We start from the raw sequence: 16420 nt of genomic DNA on the forward strand, positions 1-16420 counted from the left end.
AATAACTATAACATGTTTATTTACGAGTTCAAATCGAAATATCTAACATGAAATTCAACAAACAATATATATATATATATATATATATATATATATCTATATCTATATATATATAAACGTATCACATTGTTAGACAATTATAAAAACAAAATAATATTGTTAAAAAAAATGATGACAATATATAGATTAACATACAAAAATATAAAAACATTCTACAAAGCTAATACTTTAAACTAATGAAATTCATAATATAATAAGATGACAAGTTACTGTCATATCGTCACACCGATATTCATCGAAGATTTCATGAGAAAGGAAGCGAAGAAGCACAGTGATGAGTATACCCGGGTTGGGTATAGTGGGAAAAGAGGGGATATAGGAGAGAAGAACGTCGCCCGCGGCTAGCAACCGCAAAAGCAAAACTCCCGTGAGTGGTTTGCCACCGTGAACTGGTTTGGGGGGTATCCTTGTTATGCGTTGGCGAAAACAACAGTCAGCATCCGATAATATATTAACGTGTATATTACAAGATCTCATTGTATACACGTATATTATATAAAAGCACAAAGATGGAGATAGATAAGTAAAGAAAGAAACAGTAAAGTAGACTTACCCAGAGCTCTGTACCCCAGCTCATGTTTGCTGGGCCGGGTAAACCAGGCACAAGCAAGCTTGTTTCACTCGACACTTCACATGTAGCGTCGCAATCCAAAAACACTTCTTATATATTGAACACGCACAAAAGACGCATGAAAAATCACGCGTTAGGCCTACCGCGTACAATCACAGAAATATCTTCAACATGTCGGCCCGTAACCACTGACTGGCTGGACCCAACTGTCCATCAAAAACCGCCCAGAATTCCTCTGTAGCGCACTCTATCGAAGTTTTCAGATATAAGTAGATACTAAGTGGGGAAACGTTTAATCATTGGTGAAATTAATATTGGCGGATAATTTTAAATCTTAATTGCAATATGATTGCAAGATGATAATAATAAATAATATTAAATGATATTTATTAAAAATTAAAATAATAATTAAGAAATAAAATCGTTACTTTTCCGTTTTTATTGTATTAGTTTTTTATAAAATAAAAAAATAATTTTTAAAATAAAAAAACTAATTATAAAATAATATCATATAATATATTTGCCTATCATTCTAATAAATAAAATTCAAATATAAGTTTATATATAAATTTTTATAATTTTTATTTTTTTATTTTAAGAAATAATTCATTTATTATTTTAAAAATAGTATTTTTTATTATTTCTTTATATTTAATTATTTCATAATTATTTCATTTTTTTTTAATAATTGTAATTTATATTATATAAAAAATTATCAAAGCAAATTTATCAAATTGTAACTTCGATTTTCAGTTCGATAAAAATGACAATTATATGAAACATAAATAAAATGACAACCAGGTTATGAAAATATTCATAAATCTATTCATTTTTTAAATATTTAATAATAATTTTATAAAATATATAAAAGTAAAACTGCAAGCTTGTAAGTTGCAAGCTTGTAAATTGACTAAAATGGCGCTGGATGACTCGAGCGAAGTATCAAAGGTCATTAATTCATTGTAGATAAGTAATTCTTTATATCAAAACAACTACATTGTTTCAATTCATCTATCTCGGATTTTCGTCATTTTTTACTTATGAATTTGTGACACACTTTTTGTTTAACATTTTACTACATTCTGATGGAAGAAATGAATACCTACTATGGAGGTTGTATTTGTCATATTTCACATTTAATTTTTAAATATTTGATCTATTTGTTGAAGCATAAAATCAAATTTACATAGATAGATTTTTATAATTGTAAATTTAAATATTGATAAATATTATTTTATTAATCAAAGTTAATTTATTACTGAATTTATGATAACTTTTCTGTTATTTTTTATAGGTAGTAGAATTATTCAATAAATGTAATGAAAGTTTGGGTTCTTATATTTTTTCAAGATGGATTGGCAAATTAATTACAGAATACCAAACATCAAAGACTCTATTTAGTATTATAATATCAAGTCTTGTGATTTTATTAATTATATCTATAATCATTCTGCGAAAATGGAAAAACAAAGAATTTCTTCCAGAAGTAAAAGAATTTGTTGGAGTAGGTACAGGCAAGCCCAGATTCAGAAAAAGAGACAAAGTACTTTTTTATGGAAGAAAAATGTTACGCAAAGTAAAGTCTATCAGTGGACAAGTACATGCAACTGGACAAGGAAAAAAAAGAAAAGCTGTAATGAGATTTGCACGAAGACTTTTACAACTTAAAAAAGAAACAGTACCACAACAATTAAAAGTATTTAAATTTTTAAGTATAATTATTTTAATTTTTATTTTATCTTGTATATTTATTATTATATTTTAATATTTTAATAGGTTTTAGAACCACCGGCTGAATATTTAGAAGAAGATCTAGGTCCTGGAGAAAAAGTACCTCCTGATGCTTTATATATGTTGCAAAGTATCAGAGTATTTGGTCATTTTGAAAAACCAGTATTTCTTAAATTATGCAAACATACAGAAATTATGAATTTACCAGCTGGAAGCACCTTATTTAAAATTGGAGATCCAGATGAAAATTTATTTATTGTACAACAAGGCTTAGTTAATGTTTATATTACAGGACCTGATGGTTCTCAAATATCATTAAAATTAGTAAAAACTGGAGAATCAGTAACTAGTCTTCTTAGCTTTACAGATGTACTTACTGGGCATACAAGTACCTATAAAACAGTATCAGCTAGAGCCGTAGAAGATTCTATTGTAGTAAAATTACCAATGAATGCATTTCAAGAGGTATACAATCCTTATAAAATTATAACATAAAATGAAACAAATTATGATTTTTACAATCAATTTTTACATCTTTATAGGTTTTTCAAGATCATCCTGATGCATTTGTTCGAGTTATCCAGGTCATTATGGTCCGTCTTCAAAGAGTCACTTTTACTGCTCTCCATCAATATCTTGGATTATCTGCAGAATTAGTTAATCAAGGATCACATAAAAAGAAACAAAGTCCATTTTCTGGATCTCCAGTTAGATCAAGAACTAAAGAAAATTGTTCTACCCAGAATATAGAAAATCAATCCAATACATTTACAACTATTTCATCAGAACATGATAAAAATGAAATAGTTCATATATCTACATTAAGTAGTCATCAAAGTGTACCAATTGTTATAAGTCGACGGTAGGTTTAACAAAAATATAATATGAAATGAAAACATATTTTTATTAATATTTATTCATTATTATTATTTATACATAATAGGCAAAAAACTAATCTTGATTGGAAAAATCAAAATTTAAGTTTACAATCAGGTCAAAATACAGCAGATATGGTACCAGAATGTGATTCTCATTGGCCAAATTCTTCTCCTATAACATCACAACAAGGATCACAACCAGATGTAATACATACTGGAAATTCACATTCTAACAAGAAAAGATCAATTACTACTGAACCAATTCAACAACAATTAGATGAAGCACATCTTGTGCAAATAGCTACAGAAGCATTCATTAGGGAACTTGGATTAGAAGATGATTCAATACTCAAAGATGGTAAAGTTCAAATTAGAGAAGTACCAAGTGGTACGTATTTGATGAAGGAAGAATCTCACAAGGTAAATTTTAATATTCCTATACATTATTCATAAAAATGTTTGTTTTTACCCAATTTTATATTTCATTTTTTCAGGATGTTGCACTTGTCTATGTTATATCTGGTATATTAATAGTTAGTCAACGCGTTTCAGAAGGTAGAGATATAGGTCAAGAAGTTCATATGTTTAGTGCTCATCAAGGCGAAATTGTCGGTGGTTTAGCTGTATTAACTGGAGAACCTTCTTTTTATACCATTAGAGCAAAACATTCTAGTCGCATAGCACTTCTTAGTAAATCAACATTTTTCGCTATTATGCGAGAACAACCAACTGTTGTATTACATGTTGCCCATTCAGTTGTTCGAAGACTTAGCCCCTTTGTAAGACAGGTAAAAATATATCATTTATTTAATTTATTAATAATTAATGGTAATTATTTATCTTTATTAAAAGGTTGATTTTGCACTTGATTGGCTATTTCTTGAAAGTGGAAGAGCAGTATATCGCCAAGGAGATGAATCAGATTCGACATTTATTGTATTAAGTGGTCGACTTCGGTCGGTAATTACATATAAAAATGGAAAAAAAGAACTTGTTGCGGAATACGGGAAAGGTGATCTTGTAGGTATTGTAGAAATGGTTACACAAACACCACGATCAACAACAGTAATGGCAGTACGAGATTCTGAATTAGCAAAACTTCCTGAAGGATTATTTAATGTTATAAAACTTCGTTATCCAATAGTAGTTACAAGACTTATAAATTTACTTGGACATCGTATACTTGGCACTTGGCAACAAGCGCATACAAAAAATGGCAGTAACGATACACAGTATATATCTATTTATAATAATATAATATAATATTTTGTCAGATATTATATTATATACAATTCTTCTCTTGTAATATAATTTGAATTCATCGTTTATAAAAATATTTATAGACGGGCCGCGGCGACAGTTGACGCAAGACCAGCTCAAGTAAATTTTTCAACTGTTGCAATAGTTCCGGTATCCGATGATGTCCCTCTAACTGCATTTACGTATGAACTTTATCATTCATTATGTGCTATTGGGCCATGTCTACGCCTTACTTCTGATGTTGTTCGAAAAGTAAATAATTAATATTAATAAAATATTTCATAAATTTGTTTAATTTAATAATATAAGTAATGAAATATATAGTATAAGTATATATATATTTTTTTGTTCAATAAATAGACATTAGGTAGCACTATAATGGAACCTGCAAATGAATATCGTCTAACATCATGGCTTGCACAACAAGAAGATCAACATCGAATTTCACTATATCAATGTGATCCAACATATACATTGTGGACTCAACGATGTGTTAGACAAGCTGACTGTATTCTTATTGTGGGTTTAGGAGATAAACCTCCATCTATAGGTAGAACTGAACGTGAAGTTGAACGTTTAGTAATGAGAACACAAAAAGAATTAGTACTCTTACATAAAGAACAAAGCGGACAGCGCCCAACAAATACAGTACAGTGGTTGAATATGAGATCTTGGGTTTCTAGTCATCATCACATTCAATGTCCTAAACGAATGTTTACAAGAAGATCTCAATATAGAATTGTAAGATATAAAAAAATTAAAAATTTTTATTTATATTATATTAAGTATTAATAATATAATTATTTTTTCCAGAATGAATTGTATTCTAAAGTTTTGATGTCTGAACCAAACATACATAGTGATTTCAGTAGACTTGCTCGTTGGTTAACTGGAACTTCAGTTGGACTTGTACTTGGAGGTGGAGGTGCTAGAGGTGCAGCTCATGTAGGAATGCTTAAAGCTGTTATCGAAGCTGGAATACCTATAGACATGGTTGGAGGAGTTAGTATTGGAGCATTTATGGGTGCTTTATGGTGTATGGAAAAAAACATAACAACAACAACGCAAAAAGCTCGTGAATGGTCCAAAGTAAATATTATAAAATTTATAACATTCAAGTCAAAAAATTTATTATTTTTTTATAATGTTTTTGTTTTTTCAAACAGAAAATGACACAATGGTGGAGACAAATAATGGATTTAACATATCCAGTAACATCTATGTTTTCTGGAAAAGACTTTAATAATACAATTCAAGCAACATTTGGGGACACATATATAGAAGATTTATGGTTACCATACTTTACACTAACTACAGACATCACTGATTCTTGTATGCGTACGCATACACACGGTCTGTACATAAACGAAAAAAATATAACATTTTTTAAAGCACTGATAGTTTCCAGTTTTCTTTGATAATGTAAATTTAAAATATAAATTTAAATGATCTAGTTTTAATTAACTGGAAACTCTCTCGCTGTTTAATGAAATTTATAGAATTTATAAATATATTCTAATTCAAATTTTTTTGAATTTAAATAACTATATATCACTGCATAGAAATAAGCTTGAACAGCGGGAGTGAGCTTTCTGGAGCTTTCAATCGTAATGACGTACTCTCCGTTTTATATCGCTTATTGATAAATATCGAATTTTATTTTTCGTTTAAAAATTAAAGAATAATTTTTTTAGATATTTTTATAATAATGAATAAAAAATTTTGAAGTTATTGGTTCTTGCTCTAAGAGTATGTATTTTGTAGAAAAATATATAGAGTAAAAAGAAATATATAAATACTTAAGAAATTAATTCGTCGTGTTTAGGATCGCTGTGGCGGTACATTCGAGCTTCGATGTCTTTGTCTGGTTATATGCCACCCATGTGTGACCCAGTTGACGGCCATCTCCTGCTCGACGGCGGGTACGTCAATAACCTTCCAGGTAATTTGAGCGTCACATTAAAAAATGCATCTAACTTTGTTATCATATAAAACAAAATCTTGCGCCTTCTATTTCTATAAAATTTATTATTAACATACTTATTGAAAAATACTTTGAGTTGAAAACACATATTCTTGATGAAAATATTTATAATTTTTTTCTTTAGTTTTATAAAATTACCTGGACATTAAAAACAACTTTATATCAATGAAAAAATGAAATTATATTAGTTGCTTTCATTGATATAAGTTCAAAACGATTTATAAATTTAACTTAAGATTATAATATAAACTTGAAAATTATATAAGCTCACTCCCGTTGATAAAAGATGCATTTGTCAAATCCTGAATAGCTAAGTCAACTCAGGTTTGCTATGGAGATACATTCGAGCCAGTATGACCATTGCGGGGGTCTTTCCTCCTATTTGCGACCCTCTTGACGGGCATCTTTTGGTCGATGGGTGTTATGTTAATAACGTGCCAGGTATCTTAAACCTGTATTGTTTATTATGTCATAGAAATAATAATTTGTCTATCATAATCAATTTTCAATATATGGTTTTATAATTTCTTTGTTTAAGCTGACGAAATGTTGAGGCAAGGAGCGCATCATATTTTGGCTATTGATGTTGGGTCACAAGATGACACGGATTTAACAAATTATGGAGATTCTTTATCTGGTTGGTGGTTATTATGGAAACGATGGAATCCATTTGCAACGCCTGTCAAAGTTCCAAATTTGCCTGACATACAATCACGATTGGCATATGTTAGTTGTGTACGGCAATTAGAAGAAGTTAAAAGTTCAGATTACTGTGAATACATTAGGCCACCAATAGATAAATATAAAACTCTCCAATTCGCTAACTTTGATGAAATTAAAGATGTTGGATATCAACATGGTAAATATTATATTTATATTTAACAGACAAAAGTTTATAAATATTATATATAATTATATATAATGTTATATATAATATATATAAAGAAATTATATAAAATATTTTTTTTTATTTTTAATTTGATTAATAGATATTAGAATATATGATTTATTCAAGAAGAAAATTAATATTAAATTTCATTATATTATATATAATCTAATATTTTTATAGGAAAAACTTATTTCGAAGGACAATTAAAAGCTGGAGTTTTACCACGTTTTAATGCTGATAGAGAAAATGCCCGCGCATTACGAGCAAAACATCAAGCAGCAAATCAGCAATCAATATCTTCGTATACTTTTACAGATTTAGCTCAAATGGTGTGTAAAGTCTCTAGAGGAAGTATATATGTAGATTTGGAAATTGATTCTGACACAGATGAATTAGAAGAATACGAGGCAGATTTGGAAGAAGATGCACAAGAAGTAGGTTATGCCTCTGAACCCACTGCCGGTATTCTAGATCAGGTATTAATTTCTATTCTTTTTGACAATAATAATAAATATCAAAAATTAAGTATTAATATAAATTGAATAGATATTCTTTAAATACAAAACTTCATTCCATTTTAAAATTATTTTTATACATTTCAGAGTCCTGACGAAAATCGTTTACGACGAAGAACTGGCGTTTCTTTAAGTTTATCTGACACAGAAGCAGAATCAGAATTAGATTATCATACCAAAATATTCTAAGCATTTTTTCTAATTTTTATTTTAATATCATCTATTTTTCCTGTATCGTACAATTCATAAACATATACATACTTGTCATATGTACAAATTATTAAAACTTTACAATTACTTAGTTTTATGAACAATATATTTATATTAAAGTACAAAAGGGAATTGTTACGAAAAAATATCAATAAGTACTTTCCGATTATGATCATTATAACAATGCAATATCTTACTGTATTATTATATATTAATCATCAATGTATTGTCATGAATTGATACAATTGTTAATATAATTGTTAAATATATAATTCTATCGTTTATAAAAAAATGTTCTTTTTATATATTTTACAATTACATATATATATATATATAATTTCAATTTTAAAAATATTAAAATTGTGTATTCATTGTCAAATTTGGATCTAAAATAGTAAGAACTGTACCTATTAAATGTAAGGATCCTGTCACTAATATCTGGTTTTTTTCAAATATCTGATTTTGTTCTGAATTATTTTTTATATCTTGTAAAACTTCAAAAACACTATTTACAATCACTGAATTTCTTCCCCATATTTTAGAATTCATTTCACATTTTTTTTTTTGTTCATCTATTAAAGAACAATTTACTTCATCATCTAAACTTTTAATTCCAGCAAAATTTGGTACAAAATATACTTTATGAAAATATAAAGATTTTAATAATATTAATAATCTAATTGGATCTCGATTACCAGATGTGTTAAAAATAAGAAATCTTTTTCCTCTATTTTTATTACTTATATCATTGAACCAAGAAATACAACATTTAATACTTTCGATTGTATGAGCACCATCTAAAAAAAAGTCACCAATACTACTTTTTAAAATTTGCATACGACCTGGCCATTTGCAAAAAGATAAAGCTATTGCTATCTTATCCATAGATACAATTATTTGAGAACTTTCTTTATATTTACAACAAATATTATTATTTATAGAATTATGTAAAACATTTGAAATTTTATCAGTTTTAGATTGTATCCATTCAATAGCCATCTGAATAGCTAGAGATGCATTTTGTTGTTGAACTTTATTTATTATTTGCAAAGTAGGTGAAATATTTTCCCATTTATATTCATCAAAGGTTGGTACAATATGTAACTTACAGTTTTTTTCAATTGCTCTTTTTTCTAATATATACATTGCTTGAGGTAATTGTGGAACAGAAAATGCAATAGTTCCTGATTTAAAAATTCCAGATTTTTGATAAGCTATGTCTTCAAGAGAATTACCTAAAAGAGAAGTATGATCTAATCCTAAACTAGTTATACCTACACAGACAGGATTTCTTACAATATTTGTACAATCATATAAACCTCCAATACCTACTTCAATTATAGCAACATCAACATGTTCATCTAAAAATATATTGAACATAAGAACTGTTAAAAAATTAAAATATGCAGGCATATCAGATTCATATTCTCTTGTATCTTCTAATTTTTTATATATTTTCCAAAAGTTTTGAGTAAAATGCATTTCACTTATTGGTTGTCCATTTAATCTTATGCGTTCTCTTACACTAATTAAATGTGGAGAACTAAAGAATCCTGTTTTGAAACCATGTTCACGTAAAATAGCTTCTGTATATGCACAAGTAGAACCTTTCCCTTTTGTACCTGCTACATGTATTACTGATAAAGTGTCTAACTTTTCAAGTGTAATACCAGACCTGTAAAATTACTAAATTGTTTTAATGTTTAAAATATTTTTAAAATATATTATCTATTTAATGTAAAAAAAATTATTACCGAACTAAATATTTTATTGTATCAAGTAATTTATAAGTATCACTTGTTTGTGAATTATTTTTTGTTGCTAATTTTAAATATGTACTATTACTTTGTAAACCACATAATTTTTTTATAGCTGCCTATAAACAAATAAATTATTTAAAAAAAAAGAAATAAATTAAATAAATAATTCCAATGCATATTTTATTTTATCATTTAATTAATTTAATGTAAATCAATAAAATAATAATTTATATTATACCTCATATGAATTATCATCATAAGGATTATTATTAAAATTGTTAAATTTTTGTTCCATATTTATGTATATTATAAAAATAAATTCATTGTAACTTTAAATAATTATATTAAATATACTAAATTACCTCATAACTTGATATACTGCAAACATAACGTTTGATAAATGTATTTCGCATTATTTTATTGGACAAAATAAAGATAAAATCAATATTATGTAATCATTTACAGAATAATATCAAAACAATAATATAAAATAAATATCAAAACAGTTCAACACATTTAGCTCAAATTAGATTATTTGACCTTTATTCCTTGTAATTTATCATAATTAACATATAATCGATAACATATAACATATATAAAATATATAAACATAATCAATAAAAATATAACCTTATATTTTATTATAATTATATTAATTATGATTATAAAAATTCAATGATGATTTAATTATGAAATAATTATGAAATTATTACGTAATAATTTTTACAATTTCGCAATTACATTTATTATTATTTTTAATTTTAAATAATACTAGTGGAGTAATTTACTACTAATACTAATACATTACTAATCTAAATCAATCAAAATAATAAAAATAATAAAATGCTCATAAATTCATAAATTTTATAATATAAAAATTCAATAAATATTAAATTTATAAATATCACAATCCGTTCAACGAAACGAGTTACCAAATGTAATTAAAATTTACAAAAATCATAGTTGAATGCACAATGCAGAAATATTATAAATTTTATATAAAAAAAATTAAATTAATATATTTATATAAAAAAATATTATATTAAAATAAGTCAAATTTTTTAAATATTCTCTACAATAAAGAAATAAATTCAAAATTCAATAAATAGCTTCCGAGATAAAATTTATAAACAAAATTCATTTTCATGAAAATAAGCAATCAATGTAGTAACTAAATTGATGACCAGATGCACAAATGTGCAATGATATCGATCATATGAACTTTAGATCTATCGATCCTGATTATTTCCGATATTAATAATTCATCAAATAATAATCAAAGTTATAGATATTTCTTCTTTTTAAATCAAACATAATATTTAAATCGATGAGATGTGATGAAAGAGTTCGATAAAAGTTGTATACAGGCAAATGACATATTTTAATTTAATTTAAACAATGAAAATCAAATATTAATTTATGAAAATGTATAAATTAAATATAATAAATACATATAAATAACCTAATTTGTATAAAATTCAATTTTATAATTTATAATGTTCTTAATAAATGTATTCTGTTCAAATATCGCTCATTGCTGCGCGCGCGTATTTAATGTAATGATTTATGTGGTTCAGATTATATATATGTTATATTTCTACTGATTCTTACACTATAATCATTCGTGTTATGCGCAAAACTATTCTTATAGTGTCATTTTTAAAATAAATTGTTTATTCAAATTCAAAAAATCTAAAAAAAATTTTTACAATGGCAGATATGTCAATGAATATTGTTACTCCGCGAAAAATGTCTTTTGGTATTAATGGAAAGTTAAACGGTTTAGAAAGTAAAACACCTTTTTTAATTGGAGTTTCAGGTGGTACTGCCAGTGGGAAAGTAAGCAATACATTTATTTCATATTTTTTTTAAAATATCTTAATTTTATTTAATTTTAAACAAAATATATTTTTTGTGTTAACCTCTGCATTTAAAATTCATAAATTGTATCAATCGCAAAACTAACATTTTATATATAATCAACTATGTATATATTTTTTTTAGTCAACTGTATGTAAACGTATAATGGAAAAACTAGGACAAGTAGATATGGATCATATGCAACGACAAGTAGTTTGTATTTCACAAGATAGTTTTTATCGAGATTTATCACCAGCTGAAAAACTTAAAGCTGAAAAGGGTCAATATAATTTTGATCATCCAGATGCATTTGATAATGACTTGATACTTCAAACATTACAAGATATATTAGCTGGTGTAAAATGTGAAATACCAGCCTATGATTATAGAAGTAACAGTTTGTATGTATCATTTAAATCAATTATATTCATTATATATATTCATTATAATGTTACATTAATTATTTTTTGGCGGATATTTTAGAATGAAAGATCAAATTACAACAATTTATCCTGCTGATGTTGTTTTATTTGAAGGTATTTTAGTGTTTTATTTTCCTAAAATACGAGATTTATTTCATATGAAATTATTTGTGGATACTGACTCAGATACTAGATTAGCTAGAAGAGGTAAAAATGTTTAAGTATTTTTTTAAATATTGTTGTAAAAATTGAATATTATTAGTTTGTAATTATTACAGTACCAAGAGACATAAAAGAAAGAGGAAGAGACTTAGATTATGTATTGAATCAATACATGAATTTTGTAAAACCTGCATTTGAAGAATTCTGTCTTCCTACTAAAAAATTTGCTGATGTTATTATACCAAGAGGTGCAGACAATACAGGTAAATCAATTCAATTATATTATTATAATATAAGCATTGCATGAAACAATTTAATTTAGTAATACATAAATTATTTATATTATATTACATTTGTTTAATATTAAATATGCAATGGCTGTTATTAACTATCATATAAATAATTTACATTATATCATAACCAAAATTCATCTTCATCAAATCTGCACCTAATCGATTATAAAAATCAATTGTACTTTTATAATTATGATATAATCTAATATTATAATCTTTTGTATTGTAATATGTATAATAATCTACTTATTATATGATAATTTTAAAATGTGTATTCTCTAATACACTTCAGGTGCAGATTTGGATTAATAAGGCAGCTTAAAATTTTTTCTTCATATATGTATATATGTGTGTGTATATATATATATATATATATATATATGCATATATATATATATATATATATTCATATTCATTTATGGATGCTGCCTGGTATGTAAAGGCTGCTAAAACAAGTTATCTTTTAAGTTAGTGCAAAGTGAAGGTCATATAAGAACGTACATGGTTTGGTTATTGTATGTTTACAGTGGCAATAGACCTTATAGTGCACCACATCTGGGACATTTTGCGTTTGAAAAAGGCTGAAAACTCATCCAGGCAGCATCCATACATCTATCAACATAGGCGTACTTCGACTAACTCATCCGAAACGCTCAGCAGATGATTTTAGCATGATATGCGCACTTATAAACATTACACTTTGATATACTATATATTGATGTAGGATAAAGTTTGCAGTAATCTTAAATCTTTTTCTTTTTTAAATACAAAATATATCTCTTATATACTTATACAATCGTATTTATATTACATTTATACTAAGTCGCAAACAATATTGCTTCTAGTATGTATGTACTTATTAAATCATTATCTTACTTAGGTAAGATTTCACTATTCCTAAAACTAGGATATAGTGTATAATTATACAAAATACCTCGTTTAAATATTAAATATTCCAATATTGCATAATTATTCAAGTTTACTCATAAGATTGCTCTATGTTAAAAACAATTTAGTATTATTTACTTATAAGAATCATTATGAATATACAATGTATATAAAATTATGTATGTTTTCAAAAATTTAGCTTTTTTTACATAATGTTATTTCTCAATTAATAATTATTTTATGCAACAGTATATAAATTGAAATTTTATAATTTAAGCGAATATAAGATATTTCCTAGTATAATTCTTTGAATAATGTGATATTTTTAGTTTAAATTAACATATTATTCATATACTGCCATATTCAAAAACATTTAATTGCATTATTCAATATGGTGCTATTCCGTTTATTCAATATTTATATTTTTCATATGCTCAAATCATTTTAATCTCAATTAAATCTTCATTATACAAATTAATTATAATCTGAATTATGTAATTTGATACATTGTTTATTTAAACTGTATAAGTGAAGTAATAATAAAGAAGTTACGTTCTCCATTATTACAAAATTACTTTCACTCATTTATATGAACTTTATATTTTGTTACAGTGGCAATAGATTTGATAGTGCAACATATAAGAGACTTCTTAAGCAACAGAGGTAGAGTTACAATCCAACCTGAAAGTTCAGTAAACAGGACAGAAAAATTATCTAAGAGGCCACATTAATTTCTAAAATTTTAAAAATCTTAAAAAAATTAAATGAGTTATTGTATTTTTTGTTTTTTTTTCAGTAATCATGTTTTCAACATCATAATTCTATATTAAGTTAATATAGTTGAAATGATAATTAAATTTAAAAAAATATATATTATAAGTTATATTTTTTATTCAATTTTAGTATTATTTATATATAGAAATTTAAAAGTTATTAAAATACTACATTTTATAGTTCAACAAAAAATATTTCTAGATATATTTCAATTTATAAAAATAATTTAGCAATATTTAGATATTAAATAGCAATATTAAATAGTAAATTTCTGGATTGTAAACACTCATTAGTATCAATTAATATAATTTAAATTAATTATTTGTTTTTGCTGTTGTATAGTTATTATATATATATTTGTTTTAATATAATTTATGTTCATTAATTGTATAATAATTACATACATTATATATGTAAATTGTATAAAATGCAAAATCAAAAGATGCTTAAATATATAAAATTTATTATTGTTATTATATATATATATCTCACATTAATTTATACAATGTTAAATATTAATTATTGATAATAAAGTTCTAAATTCATGCCATCATGAATTTCATCTGATTTGCTAAATTAAAGAAAATATAATGTTAACAGTTATTTTATTGAAAATATATTTTATTTGAAAGGATACAATCTTGTAATTTTATATGATCCTTATATATAGTATACCATTTTTTTAAAACAATTTTTTCCCAATGAGTTCCAGTTTGAGCTGCTATTAATTTTTTTAAATCTCCTATTGTGTCATCTGGATTGCATTTAACTCTAACTTTTTTTCCAAGACGATCATTGCATGTTATTTCTAACATTTTTTTTATTTTTGATTGCTTGTCAAAATAAATAATTATTCAAAATATTTGTTAAAATTAATCAAAATGTAAGTAGAATTCAAAATTATTTTTAAATATTACTAAAAACAATAATCAATAAATATATAATTAATAAAAACTAGATTTTCTATTAATTATATATTTCTTATTAATGTTAATGAATATATACTTATATTAGTAAAAGTTAGATATTTAAAACTATATATTTATTAATAGTATAAAATAACCTATATATAATTTTAAATATATAATTTATTTCTTTAAATTAAATGATTATTTAAAAAAGAAATCTTGAATTATAGAAATATCCATCATAAAAATTGTTATATTATAAATATTAATAATTTTGTAAATTATAAAATATTATTAGAATGAACAAAACGTTTTCAATTTTTCCTCATTTACTTGTATATCTTGTAACGGTTTATAGTATATATAATATTTCTTGTTCAAACATAAATTTTTCTAATATATATATGATATTTACTTACTATTTATTATATTAACGTTACTAAAAAATAAATTTTATTTGTGCGTATTTTAAAAAGAAATACTTCAATTTAAGTTGCTCATAATCGAACTTCTAAATTATTTTATGTATACATTTAAGTATATTGATACCAATCAGTGTTAGGAAACTCACAATGTTAATATTAAAGCTATGTTTACACGTAATATTAAAATTCATAATTTTATCTTATTTATCCAATTACCCTAGTTATAATTGAAATTATCTTATGATATTTATAAAAAAACATTCTTTTTCACACAAGTTTTTTACAAGTTTATTAAGAACACAAAAATATATATATGTTATTTAATATTTAGAAAAAATAATTTTATTTATAATATACAGTATTTTGATATTAGCATCTTTATAAAGCATCTTTAAATGAAAATAATTATTAATGGAAATAAATACAAAAATTGAGTTAAAATGTTAATAAAAGTTTAAGTTATTAAATTATAAACAATTTAAATTTACATTAATTAAATGAAGTAAAGATAGAATGAAAGAATAGCATAAAAGAATTATCTCATTTTTCATAAAACTCTTATTTTATTTAACTTTAATTATATCTTAATAAATAAACTCCAATATTTTTATATGCTAATTTTTAATATTTACTTTGGTCTCTAGAATCGATCCTTCAAAGATGTCCGACAAATATATTAATATTCTGTACATATTTCTGTACATATTTTTTATGTTCATTTAAATGTGCTGTTATATATTACATCACTAAAAATTCGATGAATATTCTTCTTACAATTTTTTTATATCTAACTTTAAAGAAAATTTCATAGCATCAGCAACAGAAATAAT

General features: G+C 24.7%; 5 protein-coding genes across 12 annotated transcripts in view; 2 read left to right on the forward strand and 3 right to left on the reverse strand.

Moving 5' to 3' along the window:
- Nucleotides 1-809, reverse strand: part of LOC122716410 (formin-binding protein 1-like) — a 39372-nt gene extending 38563 nt beyond the window's left edge. For both annotated transcript variants that reach the window (XM_043939448.1, XM_043939447.1), the window contains exon 1: nt 614-809. In XM_043939448.1, coding sequence (XP_043795383.1) covers nt 614-637 — 24 coding nt within the window. In that variant the 5' untranslated portion in view covers nt 638-809. The remainder of the gene's footprint in view (nt 1-613) is intronic.
- LOC122716418 (folylpolyglutamate synthase, mitochondrial) lies at nt 68-10389 on the reverse strand. 2 transcript variants are annotated; one of them, XM_043939462.1, is made up of 4 exons: nt 10097-10261; nt 9853-9974; nt 8418-9773; nt 68-96 (listed from the first exon to the last, which is right to left on the reverse strand). In XM_043939462.1, the coding sequence occupies exons 1-3, from the start codon at nt 10151-10153 to the stop codon at nt 8453-8455; spliced, it is 1500 nt and encodes a 499-aa protein (XP_043795397.1). In that variant the 5' UTR covers nt 10154-10261; the 3' UTR covers nt 68-96; nt 8418-8452. The 2 variants fall into 2 exon arrangements, with proteins under 2 accessions (XP_043795397.1, XP_043795398.1); XM_043939463.1 differs by lacking the exon at nt 68-96 and having other exon boundaries at nt 8453-9773; nt 10221-10389.
- Nucleotides 1574-8115, forward strand: LOC122716396 (neuropathy target esterase sws). 4 transcript variants are annotated; one of them, XM_043939419.1, is made up of 15 exons: nt 1574-1744; nt 1926-2327; nt 2408-2827; nt 2905-3224; nt 3306-3660; nt 3735-4028; nt 4093-4472; nt 4584-4752; nt 4861-5241; nt 5314-5589; nt 5667-5853; nt 6326-6442; nt 7023-7343; nt 7554-7849; nt 7976-8115. In XM_043939419.1, the coding sequence occupies exons 1-15, from the start codon at nt 1739-1741 to the stop codon at nt 8075-8077; spliced, it is 4026 nt and encodes a 1341-aa protein (XP_043795354.1). In that variant the 5' UTR covers nt 1574-1738; the 3' UTR covers nt 8078-8115. The 4 variants fall into 4 exon arrangements, 3 of the variants coding, with proteins under 3 accessions (XP_043795354.1, XP_043795355.1, XP_043795356.1); XM_043939420.1 differs by lacking the exon at nt 6326-6442 and adding an exon at nt 6809-6925; XM_043939421.1 differs by having other exon boundaries at nt 3735-4019.
- A 726-nt stretch (nt 10390-11115) lies between the features above and the next one.
- On the forward strand, nt 11116-14304 carry LOC122716425 (uridine-cytidine kinase). Of its 2 annotated transcripts, none has more exons than XM_043939485.1 (5): nt 11116-11697; nt 11863-12119; nt 12202-12347; nt 12419-12565; nt 14096-14304. In XM_043939485.1, exons 1-5 carry the CDS (start codon nt 11569-11571, stop codon nt 14212-14214), a joined length of 798 nt encoding a protein of 265 aa, XP_043795420.1. In that variant the 5' UTR covers nt 11116-11568; the 3' UTR covers nt 14215-14304. The 2 variants fall into 2 exon arrangements, with proteins under 2 accessions (XP_043795420.1, XP_043795419.1); XM_043939484.1 differs by lacking the exon at nt 14096-14304 and adding an exon at nt 13123-13685 and having other exon boundaries at nt 11118-11697.
- A 396-nt stretch (nt 14305-14700) lies between these two features.
- On the reverse strand, nt 14701-16360 carry LOC122716433 (ubiquitin-like protein 5). Of its 2 annotated transcripts, none has more exons than XM_043939498.1 (3): nt 16223-16360; nt 14895-15090; nt 14701-14820 (listed from the first exon to the last, which is right to left on the reverse strand). In XM_043939498.1, the coding sequence occupies exons 1-3, from the start codon at nt 16307-16309 to the stop codon at nt 14777-14779; spliced, it is 327 nt and encodes a 108-aa protein (XP_043795433.1). In that variant the 5' UTR covers nt 16310-16360; the 3' UTR covers nt 14701-14776. The 2 variants fall into 2 exon arrangements, with proteins under 2 accessions (XP_043795433.1, XP_043795434.1); XM_043939499.1 differs by having other exon boundaries at nt 14701-14828.
- Nucleotides 16361-16420: the final 60 nt, after the last annotated feature.

Source organism: Apis laboriosa, unplaced genomic scaffold (genome assembly GCF_014066325.1).
Source record: "Apis laboriosa isolate Shangri-la unplaced genomic scaffold, ASM1406632v1 scaffold45_cov149, whole genome shotgun sequence".
Lineage (NCBI taxonomy): Eukaryota > Metazoa > Arthropoda > Insecta > Hymenoptera > Apidae > Apis > Apis laboriosa.